Source organism: Heptranchias perlo, chromosome 6, assembly GCF_035084215.1.
Source record: "Heptranchias perlo isolate sHepPer1 chromosome 6, sHepPer1.hap1, whole genome shotgun sequence".
In the NCBI taxonomy this organism is placed as follows: Eukaryota; Metazoa; Chordata; class Chondrichthyes; order Hexanchiformes; family Hexanchidae; genus Heptranchias; species Heptranchias perlo.
This window is the reverse complement of record NC_090330.1, coordinates 41,691,041-41,710,120: the sequence shown is the minus strand read 5'-3', so window position 1 is coordinate 41,710,120 and position 19,080 is coordinate 41,691,041. Positions and strand designations below refer to the sequence as shown.

The 19,080-nt window shown below is 48.5% G+C and overlaps 1 protein-coding gene across 1 annotated transcript in view; it reads left to right on the top strand.

Annotated features, from left to right (window-relative positions):
* The window catches only part of LOC137322508 (high-affinity choline transporter 1-like), a 71,185-nt gene extending 68,090 nt beyond the window's left edge, over positions 1 to 3,095 (top strand). Inside the window, exon 8 of the mRNA XM_067985435.1 lies at positions 2,373 to 3,095. Coding sequence (XP_067841536.1) covers positions 2,373 to 3,005 — 633 coding nt within the window. The 3' untranslated portion in view covers positions 3,006 to 3,095. The remainder of the gene's footprint in view (positions 1 to 2,372) is intronic.
* The last annotated feature ends 15,985 nt before the right edge of the window (positions 3,096 to 19,080 follow it).

Here is a 19,080-nt window from a genome sequence, read left to right as displayed (position 1 = left end):
TAGCTCTGCTGAATTCTCCCTTTGCGACTTGAACTGCAGAATACAATGCTTACACTGTGGTCTGAGATATGTAGTTCAGATCTGAAACCACCAATTGCCGAATTCCACATCTGGGTCTACAAATGGAATTGATCTCCCATTGACCCTTGTTTAAATACCATCTTTAGCATTGCTGTGAAACAGCCTATTATACCCACAATTCAGCATAAGTTGGCAGTCTCAAAGAGGTGATAACAATAACTGATAAGAGAGATGGAAATTTCTTACTGACGTGGCATGAGGGGCTCTTTCGACATCGGAGTTAATGCTGATTATTAGACAAAGAGAGCTTTACCCTGTTGGGGGTCCATTCTATACCAGACCTGATAATGTTTGATGCTGACATTTGAGTGGGAATTTTAACTCCCTCCATCCAATGGAAACCAGGGAGAGCAGGAGTTAAAATCGAGCGGGGCTACTTGCCCCTCCATTCCCACCCCATAGCAGGTTTAACGCTTCTGTTTTTGCCAGCGGCTGAGGTGCTCACCTGACTCAGGCGAGAGCCTCATTAATACATGTTAATCAGGGTCCTCTCATGTACATAGGACCCCAATGGCACTTTAATGGTGTGCTGAGCAAGGAGCCTGCGGCGGGCCACTTGCTCAGAAAAGCCCGCTGGGGAGGAAGCAGAGGCCCTAAAAGTAAGTTTTAAACTTATCTTTTTGGGGCCACGAGGAGCAGAACTGCTCTTCCAGACCCCAAAAGGATAGCCTGTGTCTCTGCAGCCCTGGGCTTCCACCTTCCCACCATTGAGACCTTGCTGAACCCCCTTCTGCCACTTACTTAAGTGCTGGCGGACGGCCTCTGGGCCCTTGATCTTCATCTGGCAGCCAGCCAGCTACCACTTTACGATAATTTGGTCGGGCAGCTGACCGGTGGGATGTAAATGAAGTTTGACAGTTAATATTGACTGGACTGCCCACGGAGACTCTCGGGCAGGCAGCCTGTGCATCCCGCCGGCTTCCCGCTGAGAGCTAAAATTGCCCCTATAGTGCCCAAAGTGGAAAAGTTCTCTGTTTCCAGCACTGACATTCCTCCCCTTGATGATCGTAAAAATATGCAAAAATAATAAGTCAACGGCCTGTTATATCTGAAAAATATCACAATAATGTATGGATGCCATTAGTATCTAGGTAGGCTGGGTAAAAATCCAGTATTTCAATTTCTGAGAACTTTTTCTGAGAACTAGATCTCCCTCTAAAACATAATTCCAGGATTTTTATGTAAAAATCTGGTATATAGTTGCATATAAATGTTGACATGTTAGAAACTCGGGCGAGAGCCTCATTAATATATGTTAATCAGGGTCCTATAACATTGTGCATATTCCCACAGTATCTCCATGGGTAAATGCTTCCTTCCCATAGTGTGGTATTGAGTTAAAATTTCAATGCATGGCCTACTATGAGTTAACTGATCTCAGTTAGCATGGAAGGCAGGGGTTCTGCAATTGACCTGAGTGTCCTTGGAGGAAAAAAGATCAGCCAGTGTTCTCACTCCTAATCACTACCCAGTGACCCTTGCTGGAATATGTGAACATTAGATGAGGACAGGATTGGACTCAGCTGTGATCGACTCCATGTGTGAAACACCCGCTGAGATTCTCTGCCGTGGCTCACACATGAAGAACGGCCGCCACTAAAGGAGCTTAGTACAGGAATGCTTCCATTTCAACACCTATGAAGTGATGATGGAGATGAATGCTCTACATAATGACCAAAATTGTTGCAAATGTGATCCAAAATTAAATTTTACAACTTTTAAAAATGTTAAATCACGAGAGCTTACCACGTTGTTTTTTCAAACAAAACTCTTGGAGTCTAGCTCTTTCGTGGCAAGGACATTTTTGAGTAGACCACTGAAATTTTATTAGTTGGTATCCATTGGCAGTCATTTGAAAAATTAAGTGTAGAACCTTGTTTTATGGTTTCAATGCCCCTCTGTGCTGATTTCAGGCAGGGTGGCAGCATTAATGCTACAATTAGCCTAAGGGTTCCTGCTCCTGATCACTATCCAGTGATTCTTGCTAGGAACTACATGTGTTCAGACATTGGTTGAGGACATAATTCCACTTGACTGTGACACCCCACAATCAAACAATCTGTTGACAACCATTATCTAAGTTCACATATGAAGAATGGCCACTTGGGCAATGTAACAGAACTGGCCAACGCCCATAGCTCCACACTTCAACAGGATTCAGCGCCTTCAGAAGATAGAGAAAACTGGAAGATGAATGCATTTTTATAAAACCTTTTTAAAGTAATCTTGTCACAATGTACAGTAAGAACAGTCAATTAGTGTTTCCCCCCCCTTCTTTATGTGCATTACAGGCCACAGATAGAGAACTGGTGTGGGTAATGAGAGTCACCATTATTCTGTTTGGAGCAGCGGCATCAGGAATGACATGGCTGTCCACTTCCGTCTATGGATTGTGGTATCTGAGCTCGGATCTTATCTTTGTTCTCCTTTTTCCTCAACTGGTATCTGCACTCTATATCAAGGGAAGCAACGCATATGGGTGCCTCACTGCATACATCTTTGGTCTTTTGCTGCGTATTAGTGGTGGTGAACCTTACCTACATCTACAGCCATTTGTCTGTTATGCTGGATGTCATTTAGATTTCAGATTTCCAACTGGACCAAAGTATGTTCAAACATTTCCCTTCAAAACGGTATCAATGTTATTATCCTTGTTGACCAACCTAGGCGTTTCACGTCTGACCAAATATCTCTTCAATAACGGAATGTTGCCACCAAAACTGGACTTTCTTGATGGCTTTGTTTCACAGCCTAAAAAAGAAAAAACGAATAAAATAGGATCACTGGCTGATGATAACACTGATTTATCTGAACAGATACCATCAAATACAAACGATATGGACCCTCTTAATACTACTGCTCAAAACAATGAACCTGTCGTTGATGAGGTTTCAAGTCCAGTGATTTCAAAAACAGATGACTGACACTTGCCTCACTTGAAGGCAACTTCAAACATGGATATTGTAGCAAAAATGTATTACATCTGAAGCAAATGCCTGGAGGTTTGGGTTAGCAGGAGTTATAACTAATAAATAAAACAAAACTCACTGATAAACACTGAAAGCTAGTGGACTAAAAATCCCAATTGAGTCAATTATTAGCAGTTGGATATCATCAGCTAGTTACTGTTCCATTTAGTTTACAACAACAGCAACAACTTGCATTTATATAGTACCCTTAATGTAGGAAAACGACCCAAGGCACTCCACAGGAGCATAATCAGACAAAAATTGACACCGAGCCAAAGAACGTGGGAGACATTAGGACAGGTGACCAAAAGCTTGGTCAAAGAGGTAGGTTTAAAGGAGCATCTTAAAGGAGGAGAGATTGTTGGAGAGGCAGAGAGGTTTGGGGGAGGGGAATTCCAGAGTTTAGGGTGTGGACAGCTGAAGGCACAGCCGGCAATGGTAGAATGAAGGAAGTGGGGGATGCACAAGAGGCCAGAGTTGGAGGAACGCAGAGTTCTCAAAAAATTGTAGGGCTCGAAGAGGTTACAGAGATAGGGAGGGGCAAGGCCATGGAGAGATTTGAACATAAGGATGAGAATTTTAAAATTGAGGCGTTGCTGGACCGGGAGCCAATGTAGGTCAGCGAGCACATGTGTGATGGATGAATGGGGCTTGATGCGAGTTAGGATACTGGCACCAGAGTTTGGATGAGCTTAAGTTTATGGAGGGTGGAAGAGGGGAGGCTGGTCAGAAAAGCATTGGAATAGGCGAGTCTAGAGGTAACAAAACCATAGATGAGAGTTTCAGCAACACATGAGCCGAGGCAGAGGCGGAGATGGGCAATATTACAGAGGAGGAGGAAGTATGCTGCATTTGTGATGGAGTGTATACGGGGGTCAGAAGCTCAGCTCGGTCAAGTAGGATGGCAAGGTTATGAACGGTCTGGTTCAGCCTGATACAGCGGCCAGGGAGGGGGATAGAATAGAAAAGATTGATGTGGTTGGATACATGGTTATGACCTTCTCCACCACATTTACCTTTGCTCAATAATGCTGGGATTCCTCGATTTTTAAAGTTATGTTAATTATTTTCCAATCATCTCTTCAATCAGTATTACTATTTAGTTACTTATGGGAGTCAAGGGTTTCGTATCCATATTGTTTCAGTGCTTAACTGTGATGAGTAATGATCTCTGATGATTGGATGTCTTAACGTTTGCTGGAAGTAAATCAAAGCTGAGTGAAGTCAAAAGTGGTGTACAATTGGCTGATTGGTAATGTGTGCAGTTACATTGCAAACATATCTAAAGCACTTAGTGCCAGACACTCAAAAAATAGAGCCCTTGATGTGTGCTCCTACTTCTTGTATAATGCAGCCTGCATTACATGACTGTCACTAATATGCAAATATCGAGTTCTGCATAAAATTGTTGAATATCACACAATTCTTAAGAAGTTCCCTTAATCAGTTGATAAGAAAGTTTTCTCCTGATAGAACTGTAGCTTTTCAAGGCATCTTCCTTTAAGGCATTACACATGTAAAATGCATTTAGGGTCTGGCTAGGTGTGCAGGAAAGGCGTCTACATTTTTCATGTTTGCAAATCTTCCAATTTCTATATCTTATTCTAATGTTATATAAAGGTTTATTAAAACAGTAGGAAACTATTCATTAAAGGTAAGAGGAGAGATTTTCCTCTACTCTGCTCCCAAATAACTTCTGAATTACTTCAGCGCAACACAGGGAAAATGGACGCTAATCCTTTCCTCCATTCTATGCCTGAATAGTGCTGACTCCAAATATCCTCAATGGGGTTTTCTGGTGTCTGTGCCTGACTTCACCTATAGAAGGTGCAACAGTGTAAATTACATGCAAATAAAGGACTAATGGGCCTGCACCTAGTTTTCCTCTAATAGCACTAGGTGTGGATCAGGGGCAGACTGCCTTACAAAAACTGCTTCCTGAGATGTCATTTAAGTTCGATTTTAACTGGGGGTGAGCGGAGAATGTGGTGTTGGCCTGGCAAGCATCATGCTCGCCTCAGCTCGTTGACGCGAGGCCAGGGCCATTTTAACTCCCGGGTTCCATTTAAATATACCAGGCCCAAATCCCTCCAGAATCCGGCATCAATGACGCCAAACTAGCAGACGGGAGTTGGACTAGCATGACAGGAGGCTAAGGCTGAAGACCCAAGGAAATGGTCTGTGGCAGTCAGGGAAGTGGTGGTAGGGCAGACGTTCAAGGTTGGGAGAGAGAAGCCTGGGGCCCCATGTTTCCTTGTGAGGCCTGGAAGAGCACTCCTGGCCCACAACAAAACCTTTCAAAACAAAAAAATTACTTACCTTTATGGCCCTCTTCTGGGCCTGCTGCTCCTTCAGGCCCAGTGCTCCTGGTTAGGCTAGCACCATGCGCCAAACGTAGCTGTCCTGAGTTAAAATATAGTCAGGGTCTCAATTACATCATCGGACTCCATCTTTTGAATTTCAAGGAAGCCCTCACCTGTCTGGGTCGAGAGCCTCGCTGGCTGGCCAGAATGCACCAATTAAAATGGCACATGGTGCTAGGCTAGTGAGTGTAGGGTGAGTAGGTTACTGCAAAGATTTTAACCCCCCACATGCCCCGTTCTTGTCGGGCACGGGGGGTTAAAATTGGGGCTTTAGAGGTTATTTGTATTAAAGTAACAGGCTATTATTTTCAAGAAAGGGCTTCATCTTTGGCTTTTTGCATTAAAAGTTCTTTTTCTGCTTCACAATTTGTTGCTGAATGCTGTCAATCTTTTACACTAAGTGATGGAGGCCAGGTTTGGTATTGTGCCATCCCTCCTCTAGAGATTTGGTATATTTGTAGACAGACAAGGAGCAAAATGTACTCTGGGTGGGGGACTTCAATGTCCATCACCAAGAGTGGCTCGGTAGCACCACTACTGACCGAGCTGGCCGAGTCCTGAAGGACATAGCTGCTAGACTGGGCCTGTGGCAGGTGGTGAGCGAACCAACACGAGGGAAAAACTTACTTGACCTCGTCCTCACCAATCTACCTGTCGCAAATGCATCTGTCCATGACAGTATTGGTAGGAGTGACCACCGCACAGTCCTCGTGGAGATGAAGTCCCGTCTTCGCACTGAGGACACCATCCAACGTGTTGTGTGGCACTACCACCGTGCTAAATGGGATAGATTCAGAACAGATCTAGCAGCTCAAAACTGGGCATCCATGAGGCGCTGTGGGCCGCCAGCAGCAGCAGAATTGTATTCCAGCACAATCTGTAACCTCATGGCCCGGCATATTCCTCACTCTACCATTACCAACAAGCCAGGGGATCAACCCTGGTTCAATGAGGAGTGTAGAAGAGCAGGCCAGGAGCAGCACCAGGCATACCTAAAAATGAGGTGCCAACCTGGTGAAGCTACAACTCAGGACTACATGCATGCTAAACAGCGGAAGCAACATGCTATAGACAGAGCTAAGCGATTCCACAACCAACGGATCAGATCAAAGCTCTGCAGTCCTGCCACATCCAGTCGTGAATGGTGGTGGACAATTAAACAACTAACGGGAGGAGGAGGCTCTGCAAACATCCCCATCCTCAATGATGGCGGAGTCCAGCACGTGAGTGCAAAAGATCAAGGCTGAAGCGTTTGCAACCATCTTCAGCCAGAAGTGCCGAGTGGATGATCCATCTCAGCGTCCTCCCGATATCCCCACCATCACGGAAGCCAGTCTTCGGCCAATTCGATTCACTCCACATGATATCAAGAAACGGCTGAGTGCACTGGATACAGCAAAGGCTATGGGCCCCGACAACATCCCAGCTGTAGTGCTGAAGTCTTGTGCTCCAGAACTAGCTGCGCCTCTAGCCAAGCTGTTCCAGTACAGCTACAACACTGGCATCTACCCGACAATGTGGAAAATTGCCCAGGTATGTCCTGTCCACAAAAAGCAGGACAAATCCAATCCGGCCAATTACCGCCCCATCAGTCTACTCTCAATCATCAGCAAAGTGATGGAAGGTGTCGTCGACAGTGCTATCAAGCGGCACTTACTCACCAATAACCTGCTCACCGATGCTCAGTTTGGGTTCCACCAGGACCACTCGGCTCCAGACCTCATTACAGCCTTGGTCCAAACATGGACAAAAGAGCTGAATTCCAGAGGTGACGTGAGAGTGACTGCCCTTGACATCAAGGCAGCATTTGACCGAGTGTGGCACCAAGGAGCCCTGGCAAAATTGAAGTCAATGGGAATCAGGGGGAAAACTCTCCAGTGGCTGGAGTCATACCTAGCACAAAGGAAGATGGTAGTGGTTGTTGGAGGCCAATCATCTCAGCCCCAGGGCATTGCTGCAGGAGTTCCTCAGGGCAGTGTCCTAGGCCCAACCATCTTCAGCTGCTTCATCAAAGACCTTCCCTCCATCATAAGGTCAGAAATGGGGATGTTCGCTGATGACTGCACAGTGTTCAGTTCCATTCGCAACCTCTCAGATAATGAAGCAGTCCGAGCCTGCATGCAGCAAGACCTGGACAACATCCAGGCTTGGGCTCATAAATGGCAAGTAACATTCGCGCCAGATAAGTGCCAGGCAATGACCATCTCCAACAAGAGAGAGTCTAACCACCTCCCCTTGACATTCAACGGCATTACCATCGCCGAATCCCCCACCATCAACATCCTGGGGGTCACCATTGACCAGAAACTTAACTGGACCAGCCATATAAATACTGTGGCTACGAGAGCAGGTCAGAGGCTGGGTATTCTGTGGCGAGTGACTCACCTCCTGACTCCCCAAAGCCTTTCCACCATCTACAAGGCACAAGTCAGGAGTGTGATGGAATACTCTCCACTTGCCTGGATGAGTGCAGCTCCAACAACACTCAAGAAGCTCGACACCATCCAAGATAAAGCAGCCCGCTTGATTGGCACCCCATCCACCACCCTAAACATTCACTCCCTTCACCACCGGCGCACTGTGGCTGCAGTGTGCACCATCCACAGGATGCACTGCAGCAACTCGCCAAGGCTTCTTCGACAGCACCTCCCAAACCCGCGACCTCTACCACCTTGAAGGACAAGAGCAGCAGGCACATGGGAACAACACCACCTGCATGTTCCCCTCCAAGTCACACACCATCCCGACTTGGAAATATATCGCCGTTCCTTCATTGTCGCTGGGTCAAAATCCTGGAACTCCCTTCCTAACAGCACTGTGGGAGAACCGTCACCACACGGACTGCAGTGGTTCAAGAAGGCGGCTCACCACCACCTTCTCGAGGGCAATTAGGGATGGGCAATAAATGCTGGCCTCACCAGCGACACCCACATCCCGTGAATGAATAAAAAAAAAACCACAAGCCTCCTTGAGGAACGCTGGAGAAATTCGCCGAGCCGTCTCCTGAGCCACCCAACTACTGTTTCCCTACTACAGAAGAATAATCCTCCCTCTCCCAACCATACAACTACCCTATCCCATCTTGAATGGAAAGAGAAGCCTTACAGTCAAACTTACACCCTCCTCCTATTGTCACACCATCACTGTTTACAGCCATACTTGTTTTCCTTGCTCCTTTACATTTAAAATGCACCAATATTACAATAACACTTTTTAAATAATGCTTTTTGAAACAAATGTGTGCATGTAAATCTACTGCTCGTCACCATAGTGCTCCCCTTTTACTCATTCCTTCCAAGGCTGAAAGTAATGGAATTGATTATCAGGGAAATCAGGGTAAACCCTAGGAATGGATAAGAAACTGGTAAAAGGAAACATTGAGTACTCATTAGAGTAGTTATGTCAGGTTGGGTGATGTACGAAGCGGGGTGCCTCAGGGCTCAGTACTGTTCAGAATTTAAATAAATCACCCAGATTCAAATCTTAATGCAAAGTGGTAAGATTTGTAGATGATACCAAACTAGGAGGGGCAATGGGTTTGCAAGAGGCAGCATGGAAATTACAAAATGTGTTGAAAAAGATATGTAAGTGGGCAGGACAATGGCACATGAAATTGAATGCAGGCAAATGTAAAGTGCTACACAGAGGAAGAATAAACAAACATAGAATTACATCGAATTTACTGCACAGAAACAGGCCATTTGGCTAAGATCAAGTGTGTTCCTATTCGGGCTTATTTGGATCTGAGCGGATTGGAACGCTGGCTGCGACCTCATGGGCTTGCAAAGTGCAGACTTTGCTGCGATTGGTCGTTTCGTGTGCTGGCTCTATCCCCAAAAATTTGCATAGGGACGACATCAATACTGCAATGGCAGTGAAGGGCACCCGGGTACTCAGTCAGGGTGACGGTAAAGACAGTTGAGAGCGTTACGCCGATGGATCGCGCGTTTTTCGTGAGACGGGTTTTGGTCGAGTGCTGTGGATTCAAAGCAGCGGACATCTTCTGCCTCCAGGATTTCCCTCGAAGCGGATACTTTGATGTCACCTTTAAGACCGTCGCTGGATGCCAGAAGCTTCTTCAGGTCTTCGAGGAGAAGGGGAGCGAAGGACCGCTGGCGATTCTCACTGCGGAGCGACTCTTCACCCTCCCAACGCAGAGGAATCGGAAGCTGATTGTACACATGTACAACCCACACGTCCCGGCCATCGATGTGCTGATGTTCCTCGCAAGATATGTCAACGGGACGGAGAACAGCATTGACGTCACCGACCAGTTCGGGATCTGGACCAGCAAGAGGGAGGTCACGGCAACGTTGAGAGTGGACGCCCACGGCAACATCCTCCACCCCCCTTCCAGCTTCACCATCGGAGGAAGTCGAGGGTACATCATGTACATGGGGCAACCCAGAGTCTGTCGCACCCGCGGCAAATCTGGCCACGTGGCGGCCTCCTGCACTGCAACCGTCTGCAAGAACTGCAAGCAGGAAGGACACCAGACTAAGGACTGCAAGGAGAGCAAGCGCTGCAACCTGTGTGGGGAGGATGGCCATCTCTACAGGGCCTGCCCCAAACGCAGCTTCAGCTACGCCCAGGCGGCCAAGAGCAACACAGTGGAGGAGGAGGGGGCAACAAACAAGGCTGCCCCAAAGAAGGCCAAGAACCCTTGCCCGGCCGCGACCCCCTCTGAGAAGTCCCTGACCCAGGAAGACCTGGAGCGAGGAAAGGGTCAAGCCGAAAACTGCCAGACCCCGACACCCAGCTCCGAGCCTCCCCACCAGATGACAGAGTCCATGGACGACGAGGCAGCAGAGGAAGAATGGCAGCTCGTGAGCAAGAAGAACAGAAAGAGGAAGCCAGAGGAAAGGAAACAAGCTCCTGCCGACACTGCAACCAGGGGTAAAAGAGCGTTCGAGTCACAGTCGGACTACAGCGACTACCCCACGTCTGACGAGGAGGGACGACAGGAGCGAAGCAGTCAGACGTCCCACTGAAAGCGGCAAAACGTCCAAGGTGACACCGACGCGATCGACAGCCCCCATCGCCAGAACACTGGGAGCGACAACGCCTCCAGTACCCTCCAGCTCCGGGACGCCGGCAGCAGCACCGCAGAGAGCGAAGAACGGCTCCGGGAAACCGGGAGCAGCAACAACGAGGATGCTGACCGAGGATCACAGAGGCTCTTCATCCGACACCACGCCGCCGATGTTACCCCAGCGGAACGATGACCCCCTCTCTGAGGCAGAACAGGACTCGTACCTCAGCTCAGGGAGCGTGGAACACTTTGCACAGATCACCTGGATGCAGGGACACGGCCAAGAGCTGGAAACAGCAAACGGACTGTCGGGTGAGACTTCAAACTGTTGTTAAAATGGGTCTGAAATTCGCATCCATTAACGTGCGTAGCGTTAAATGCACTAAGCGATGTGTGTCGACCTTGGACTACCTGGCCAAGGTCAAGAGCGACCTGCTGTTCTTGCAGGAGTGCGGCCTGTCGCACCTCGGCAATTACCGGCAATGGTCGCAGCGGTGGGCCCACGGGCCGTCGATCTGGTCGGGAGGCAACAATTGCCGTGCCTCCGGCCTGGGGATTCTGCTGCGGGGAGGCAACTTCACCATCACCGAAGTAAAGGAGGTCGTGGGGGGGTCGCCTCCTCGTAGCAGACGTAATGTACAAAAAAACTCCGCTCCAGCTGATCAACGTGTACGCCCCGACTCTGAAGAGCGAGCGGCTGGCCGTCTTCCAGCAGCTCCCGCTGCTGCTGGCGACGTCCAGGCCGGTCATTCTCGGCGGTGACTTCAACTGCATCATCGATGCAGCTGGACGATCCGGCCGAGCCGACAGCAAACTGGACGCCACGTCCAAACTCCTGATGGAAGCGGTGAAAGACGCCAAGCTGTGCGACGTCTTCAGCAACCCTGCAGATGGAGGGGCGCATCAATACACCTGGTCCAGACCAGACGGGTCCGTCCGTTCCAGGATAGACTTCCTGTTTGTGTCCCCGAAGCTCAAGGTCAGATCCACCAAGGTCTTCTCTGACCACTGCCTCCTCCTGGCCGACTGTCACCTACTGGATGATCAGAGAGTGGGCAGGGGGACATGGAAGCTGAACGTGAAACTGTTGACCCCGGGAAACATTGAGGAACTGAAGAGGGATTACAAAGGTTGGAGAACCGTAAAGCCCCTCTTTGATTCTCCAGTCACTGGTGGGAAGCCATCAAGGTGAACATCAAGAGGTTCTTCATCCTCAAAGGTGTTCAGAAGGCGAGACAGAGGCAGAGGGAAACAGCCCGACTCCAGAAAAGCATGCAAAATGTTCTCCTGCTGCAGTCGATGGGGATCAATGTCGGGGAGGAACTCAGAGAGGTGAAGGACCAGCAAGCCTCGCTCTTTGCCTCCGAGGCCTCCAAGATCATCTTCCGGTCCAGAGTCCGCTCCGTGGAGCAGGACGAGACTTGCTCGCGCTTCTTCTTCCAAAAGGTGCACAGAGAGAGCTCTGTGATCAGCAGCCTGAAGGAAGAGGACGGCTCGGTCACGTCCTCGCAGCCCGACATACTGAGGATCTGCAAATCCTTTTATGCCGGACTGTACGACGCGAAGCCCACAGACAGCGCGGCCTCCCAGTCCTTCTTGTCGTCTATCACGGAGGCTCTAGACGACAGCAAGCGGGAGAGCCTGGATCACCCGCTAACTCTGGACGAACTGACAAAGGCCGTCTGTACCTTCGAGAAGAGTAAGACTCACAGAAGCGACGGCTTACCGGTGGAGTTGTACTTGGCTCTGTGGGACTGAATAGTCCCAGACCTGCTGGAAGTGTGCGGGAGTATGCTCCTGGCAAGCAGCATGTCAGACTCCATGAGGAAAGGCATCATCACCCTCATCTACAAGCGGAAGGGGGAGAGGGAAGAAATCAAAAATTGGCGACCCATCTCACTACTTAACGTGGACTACAAAATTCTGTCCAAGGTCATCGCCAGTCGGGTCAAGTCAGCCCTGGAGGTGGTGATCCACCCCGATCAGACCTGCGCCGTACCCGGCAGGAAGATCTCTGATAGCCTGGCGCTACTCAGGGATACGATCGCCTACGTACAGGACAGGGGGGTGAACACCTGCCTGATCAGCCTGGACCAGGAGAAGGCCTTTGACAGAATATCCCACACGTACATGATGGACGTGCTCTCCAAAATGGGGTTTGGGGAGGGAATCCGCAATTGGATCCAACTGCTCTACACAGACATCAGTAGCGCAGTTTCAATCAACGGGTGGGAATCAGAAAGCTTTCCGATCAAATCTGGAGTCAGGCAGGGCTGTCCTCTCTCCTCCGTCTTGTTTGTGTGTTGCATCGAGCCCTTTGCTGAGTCCATCAGGAGGGTTGCGGGCATAAGAGGGGTGATGATCCCAGGCAGCGGAGGCACTCAGGTCAAGGCCTCCCTGTACATGGATGACGTCGCCGTCTTTTGCTCGGATTAGCTGTCGGTCCGCAGATTGATGAGCATCTGCGACCAGTTCGAACTGGCCTCAGGGGCCAGGGTAAATCGCACCAAGAGCGAGGCCATGTACTTTGGGAACTGGACCGACCGATCCTTTGTCCCCTTCACCGTCAGGTCGGATTACCTGAAGGTGCTGGGGATCTGGTTTGGGGGGGCCGGGGCGTGCACCAAAAACTGGGAGGAGCGTATTTCCAAGGTTAAGCAGAAACTCTCGATCGTGGGCAAAAACCTGGTCATCAGGTGTGAGGTGCTCTCGGTGTTGCTGTACTTGGCACAGGTCTGGCCCATACCTCGCTCCTGCGCTGCGACAGTCACCCGAGCCATCCTCCACTTTATCTGGAGATCAAAAATGGACCGTGTCCGCAGGGTCATGATGTACAAATCTCCAGAGAAAGGGGGGAAAGGCGTGCCCAACGTGGCCCTCATCCTGATGGCCACCTTTGTGTGCGGCTGCATCAAGCTGTGCATAGACCCTCGGTACGCAAACACAAAGTGTCACTACGTACTGAGGTTCTACCTGTCCCCGGTGTTGAGAAGGATGGGCCTGGCCACGCTGCCATGAAACGCTCCATCCAGTTGGACTGTTCCGCCCCCCTGTCCTTCGTGGAAAAGTTTGTGCAGAAAAACACCTTTGACCACAAGGCGATCAGCAAGTGGTCCACACGCAACGTCCTCGAGACCCTGCGGGAAAAGGAGATGGCGGATCCTGTCGGTTGGTTCCCCGACAGAACGCCTCATCGCCAGAGCTTTCAAACAAGCACCAAGACCTAGCTTGGCTGGTGGTGAGAAGGGCCCTTCCCGTCAGATCCTTCATGCACTCCCGGACTCTCAGCGCCACCGCGCGCTGTCCCCGAGGAGGCTGCGGTGGAGACGAGACCGTCAGCCATCTCCTTCTGGAATGTGCCTTTGCAAAGAAGGTCTGGAGAGAGATGCAGTGGTATCTGTCCAGGTTCATCCCGAGCAGTTCCGTAACACAGGATTCTGTGCTCTACGGGCTGTTCCCGGGGACGCACACTGAGACGGACATCAACTGCTGCTGGAAGACCATCAACTCGGTGAAAGACGCCCTTTGGTCTGCCCGAAGCTTGCTGGTCTTCCAGTGCAAGGAGCTGTCCTCGACCGAGTGTTGCAGACTGGCACATTCCAAGGTCCAGGACTACGTGCTCAGGGACGCACTGAGGATGGGGGCGGCCGCCGCAAAGGCTCTGTGGGGAAAGGCAACCATTTAGAGCCTTCCCGCCATTGTATACTGAGGGGCTGCAATCAGGGAAAAACCCCCTCGGGCGAATGTAAAATTCTAATTGACGTATTGTAACTGTAATGAATCTGTAATGAACCTGTAAAGAATCTGTAACGTACCTGTTATCAATAATCTGTATTGAGTGTAATGCAATGAGGCACCCTAGAGTGTCATGAACTGTAATTATGTCCAATGTGTTCATTGAACTGTACTTGATGTAACCTGCAATTTGTATGATCTGTATTGTGTATGTTTGGAATGTGATATGACAACTGTATTGTATGTATTGCTACAAATTTTATGAATAAAGTAGATTTTTTGAAAAAAAAACCACGTGTATGCTCCGCATGAGCCTCCTCCCACTCTATTTACTTCATCTCACCCTATCAACATATCCTTCTGTTCCATTCACCCTCATGTTAGTAAACTAAGTTAATAAACTAATTTATAACTAGTTAATAAACTAATCTAATAACTTAAGTTAGTTTATTAACTAGAATAATAAAACTATAAATAAACGGGAAGGAGCTGATTGGTTGGTAGCTGATGAGCGTTTCTTTTTCTGGTGGGTGTTATTTTTAAGGCTTAATTTATTTTTGTTAAGTTTAGTAAACAATCTAATAAATCGAGGCATGGCCGGGCAGCTCACACCCGTCGAATGCAGGGCCTGTACCATGTGGGAACTCCAGGTCGCTTCCCGTATCCTGGACGGCCACAGGTGCAGGAAGTGTCATCAGCTGGCGGAGCTCGCGCTCCGGATTTCAGAGCTTGAGCAGCAGCTGGCGTCACTGCAGTGTATCCGCGAGGCCAAGAGCTACATGGATAGCATGTTTCAGGAGGTGGTCACCCCACAGCTTAAGAGAGTGCAGGCAGAGAGGGACTGGATGACCACCAAACAGGTGAGGAGGACCAGGCAGGTAGTCCCTGAGTGCATCTCGCTCTCTAACCAGTAAATACTGTTGAGGGAGAGGGTTCCTCTGCGGAGTGCAGCTAGAGCCAAGTCCACAGCACCATGGGTGGCTCAGCTGTATGGAGTGGGGGAGGAGAAAGGTCAGGAGAGCAATAGTGATAGGGGATTCTGTAGTTAGGAGAGCAGAGAGGCTTTTCTGCAGCCGCAGACATGTTTCCAGGATGGTATGTTGCCTCCCTGGTGCCAGGGTAAGGATGTCACTGAGCGGCTGCAGAACATTCTGGGGTGAAAGGGTGAACAGCGAGAGGTCATGGTCCATATCGGTACCAACGACAAAGGTAGAAAGAGGGATGAGGTCCTGCAGGCAGATTTAAGGAGTTAAGAAAGAGATCAAGAAGTAGGACCTCAAAGGTAGTAATCTCCGGATTACTCCCGGTGCCACGCACTAGTGAGTATAGAAATAGGAGGATAGAGCAAATCAATGCGTGGCTGGAGAGATGGTGCAGGAGGAAGGTCTTTAGATTCCTGGGCATTGGAACCAGTTCTGGGGGAGGTGGGACCTGTACAGGCCGGACGGGTTGCACCTCAACGGAGCTGGGCCCAATGTCCTCGTGGGGAGGTTCGCTAGTGCTGTGGGAGGGAGGGGGATTTAAACTAATTTGGCAGGGGGATGACCACAAGGATGTAGTATTGGAAAGGAGAAACAAGGGGCACAAAGGATCAGGAGAGAAAGAAAGCACTAGAGCAAGTGATAGTACAGTATTAGGTGGGATCAGACTAAGAGAGAGTACAAGAAAGTCTAAGACTGGTATGCAGTGCATGTGTGTAAACGCATGAAGCATGGTAAACAAGGTTGGTGAGCTGCAGGTGCAAATAGCCACAGGGGAATATGATGTTGTGGCAATAACGGAGACCTGGCTCAAAAAAGGGCAGGATTGGGTGCTAAATATTTCTGGATACAAGGTGTTCAGGAAAGATAGGGAAGGAAAGAAAGGAGGGGGGGTGGGTGGCATTATTGATTAAGGAGAATATTGCAGTACTGGAGAGAGAGGATGTCCTGAAGAGGTCAAGGACCAAATCTATTTGGTTGGAGTTAAGAAATAAAAGAGGTGCCATTACACTACTGGGTGTATTCTATAGGCCACCAACTAGCGGGAAGGATTTGGAGGAGCAAATTTGCAGGGAAATTACAGACAGGTGCAAAAGCTTTAGAGTAGTGATAACTGGGGACTTCAACTATCCTTATATTGACTGGGATAATAATAATAAGGGACAAAGAGGGGCAAGAATTTTTGAAATGTTTTCAGGATAACTTTCTTGACCAGTACGTTTCCGGCCCAATGAGGAAGGAGGCTTTGCTGGACTTGGTTCTAGGGAATGAGGCGGGCCAAGTGGAGCAAGTGTCATTGGGGGAGCATTTAGGGAGCAGCGATCATAGTATCATAAGGTTTAGAATAGCTATGGAAAAGGACACGGACCACTCGAAAGTAAAAATACTCAATTGGAGGATGGCCAATTTCAATGGAATGAGAACAGATCTGGCCCGGGTAAATTGGAATCAAAAATTGGTAAGCAAAACTGTAATTGAACAGTGGGTGGCCTTTAAAGAGGAGATGGTTCAGGTACAGTCTAGGCACATTCCCACGGCGCAGAAAGGTAGGGCAACTAAAGCCAGAGCTCCCTGGATGACTAAAGAGATAGTGAGTATGACGAAACAGAAAAAAGGGGCATATGACATGTCAGGTTGAAAACACAAGTGAGAACCAGGCTGAATATAGAAAGTTCAGAGGGGAAGTGAAAAAGGAAATAAGAGGGGCAAAGAGAGAGTATGAGAATAAACTGGCAGCCAACATAAAAGGGAATCCAAAAGTCTTCTACAGGCATGTAAACAGTAAACGGGTAGGAAGAGGAGGGGTGGGGCCGATTTGGGACCATAAAGAAGATCTACTTATGGAGCAGAGGGAATGGCCGAGGTACTAAATGAGTACTTTGCATCTATCTTTACCAAGGAAGAAGATGCTTCTTCTCAGTAAAGGAAGACGTAGTTGAGATAGTGGATGGGCTAAAAATTGATAAAGAAGAGGCACCAGAAAGGCTAGCTGTACTTAAAGTAGATATATCACCCGGTCCAGTTGGGACGCATCCTAGGTTGCTGAGGGAAGTAAGGGTGGAAATTGCGGAGGTACTGGCCATAATCTTCCAAACATCTTTAGATACAGGGGTGGTGCCAGAGGACTGGAGAATTGCAAATGTTACACCCTTGTTCAAAAAAGGGTGTAAGGATAAATCCAGCAATTATAAGCCAGTCAGTTTAACTTCAGGGCTGGGGAAACTTTTAGAAGCGATTATCCAGGACAGAATTAACAGTCACTTGGATGAGTGTGGATTGATTAGGGAAAGCCAGCACGGATTTGTTAAAGGCAAATCTTGTCTAACTAACCTGATAAAGTTTTTTGATGAGTTAACAGAGAGAGTAGATGAGGGCAATGCAGTTGATGTGGTGTATATGGACTTTCAAAAGTGCCACATGGTAGGCTTATCATCAAGATTGCGGCCCATGGAATAAAGGGGGCAGTAGCAACATGGATACAGAATTGGCTAAGTGACAGGAAACAGACAGTAGTGGTGAATGGTTGTTTTTCAGACTGGTGGGAGGTGTACATGGTGTTCCCCAGGGGTCAGTGCTGGGACCATTGCTTTTCTTGATATATATTAATGACTTAGACTTGGGTGTACAGGGCACAAGTTCCAAATTTGCAGATGACACAAAACTTGGAAGTGTAGTAAACAGTGAGGAGGATAGTGATAGACTTCAAGAGGATAGAGACAGGCTGGTGGCATGGGTCGGCACGCGGTGTGATACATTTCGGTAGGAAGAACAAGGAGAGGCAATGTGAACTAGAGGGCACAACTCTAAAAGGGGTACAGGAACAGAGAGATCTGGGGGTATATGTGCACAAATCGTTGAAGGTTGCAGGGTAGGTTGAGAAAGTGGTTAAAAAAGCATATGGGACCCTGGGCTTTATAAATAGAGGCATAGAGTACAAAAGTATGGAAGTCATGATGAACCTTTATAAAACACTGTTTCTGCCACAACTGGAGTATTGGATCCAGTTCTGGGCACTGCGCTTTAGGAAAGATGTGAAGGCCTCAGAGAGGGTGCAGAACAGATTTACTAGAATGATTTCATGGATGAGGGACTTTAGTTACAAGGATAGAGTGGAGAAGCCGGAGTTGTTCCATTTGGAACAGAGATGGTTCCGAGGAGATTTGATAGAGGTATTCAAAATCATGAAGGGTCTAGACAGAGTAGATAGAAAGAAACTGTTCCCATTGGTGGAAGGGTCAAGAAGCAGAGGACATAGATTTAAGGTGATTGGCAAAAGAACCAAAGATGACATGAGGAAAAACTTTTTCACACAGCAAGTGGTTAGGATCTGGAATACACTGCCCGAGGGGGTGGTGAAGGCAGATTCAATCATGGCCTTCAAAAGGGAACTATCTAAGTACTTGAAAAGAAAAAATTTGGAGGGCTACGGGGATAAGGCGGGAGAGTGGGACTAGCTGGATTGCTCTTGCAAAGAGCCGGCGTGGACTCGATGGGCCGAATGGCCTCCTGCCGTGCTGTAAATATTCTATGATTCCATGATTCTATGATTCTATGTACTTATCTAGCTTCCCCTTAAATGCATTTATGCCGTTCATCTCAACCACTCTATGTGGTAGCAAGTTTCACATTCTCAGAACTCTGAGTAAAGAAATTTCTCCTGAAGTCCTTACTGAATTTATTAGTGGCTATCTTATATTTATGGCCCCTAGTTTTGAACTCCCTCACAAGTGGAAACATGGGGGACAAATTTGATAGGGCCTATTATTGGGCGTAGGTAGCGTGACCAACTATTAACCCGCCACCCAATGGCCCCTGAGCAGGCAGGATGAGAACTTCATCCGGCCTCAGTACTCAGCGTCAATCTGCATTGAAATCCAGGCCTTCCACCTCGATGCAATGCAATTCGCACTTTCCACCAG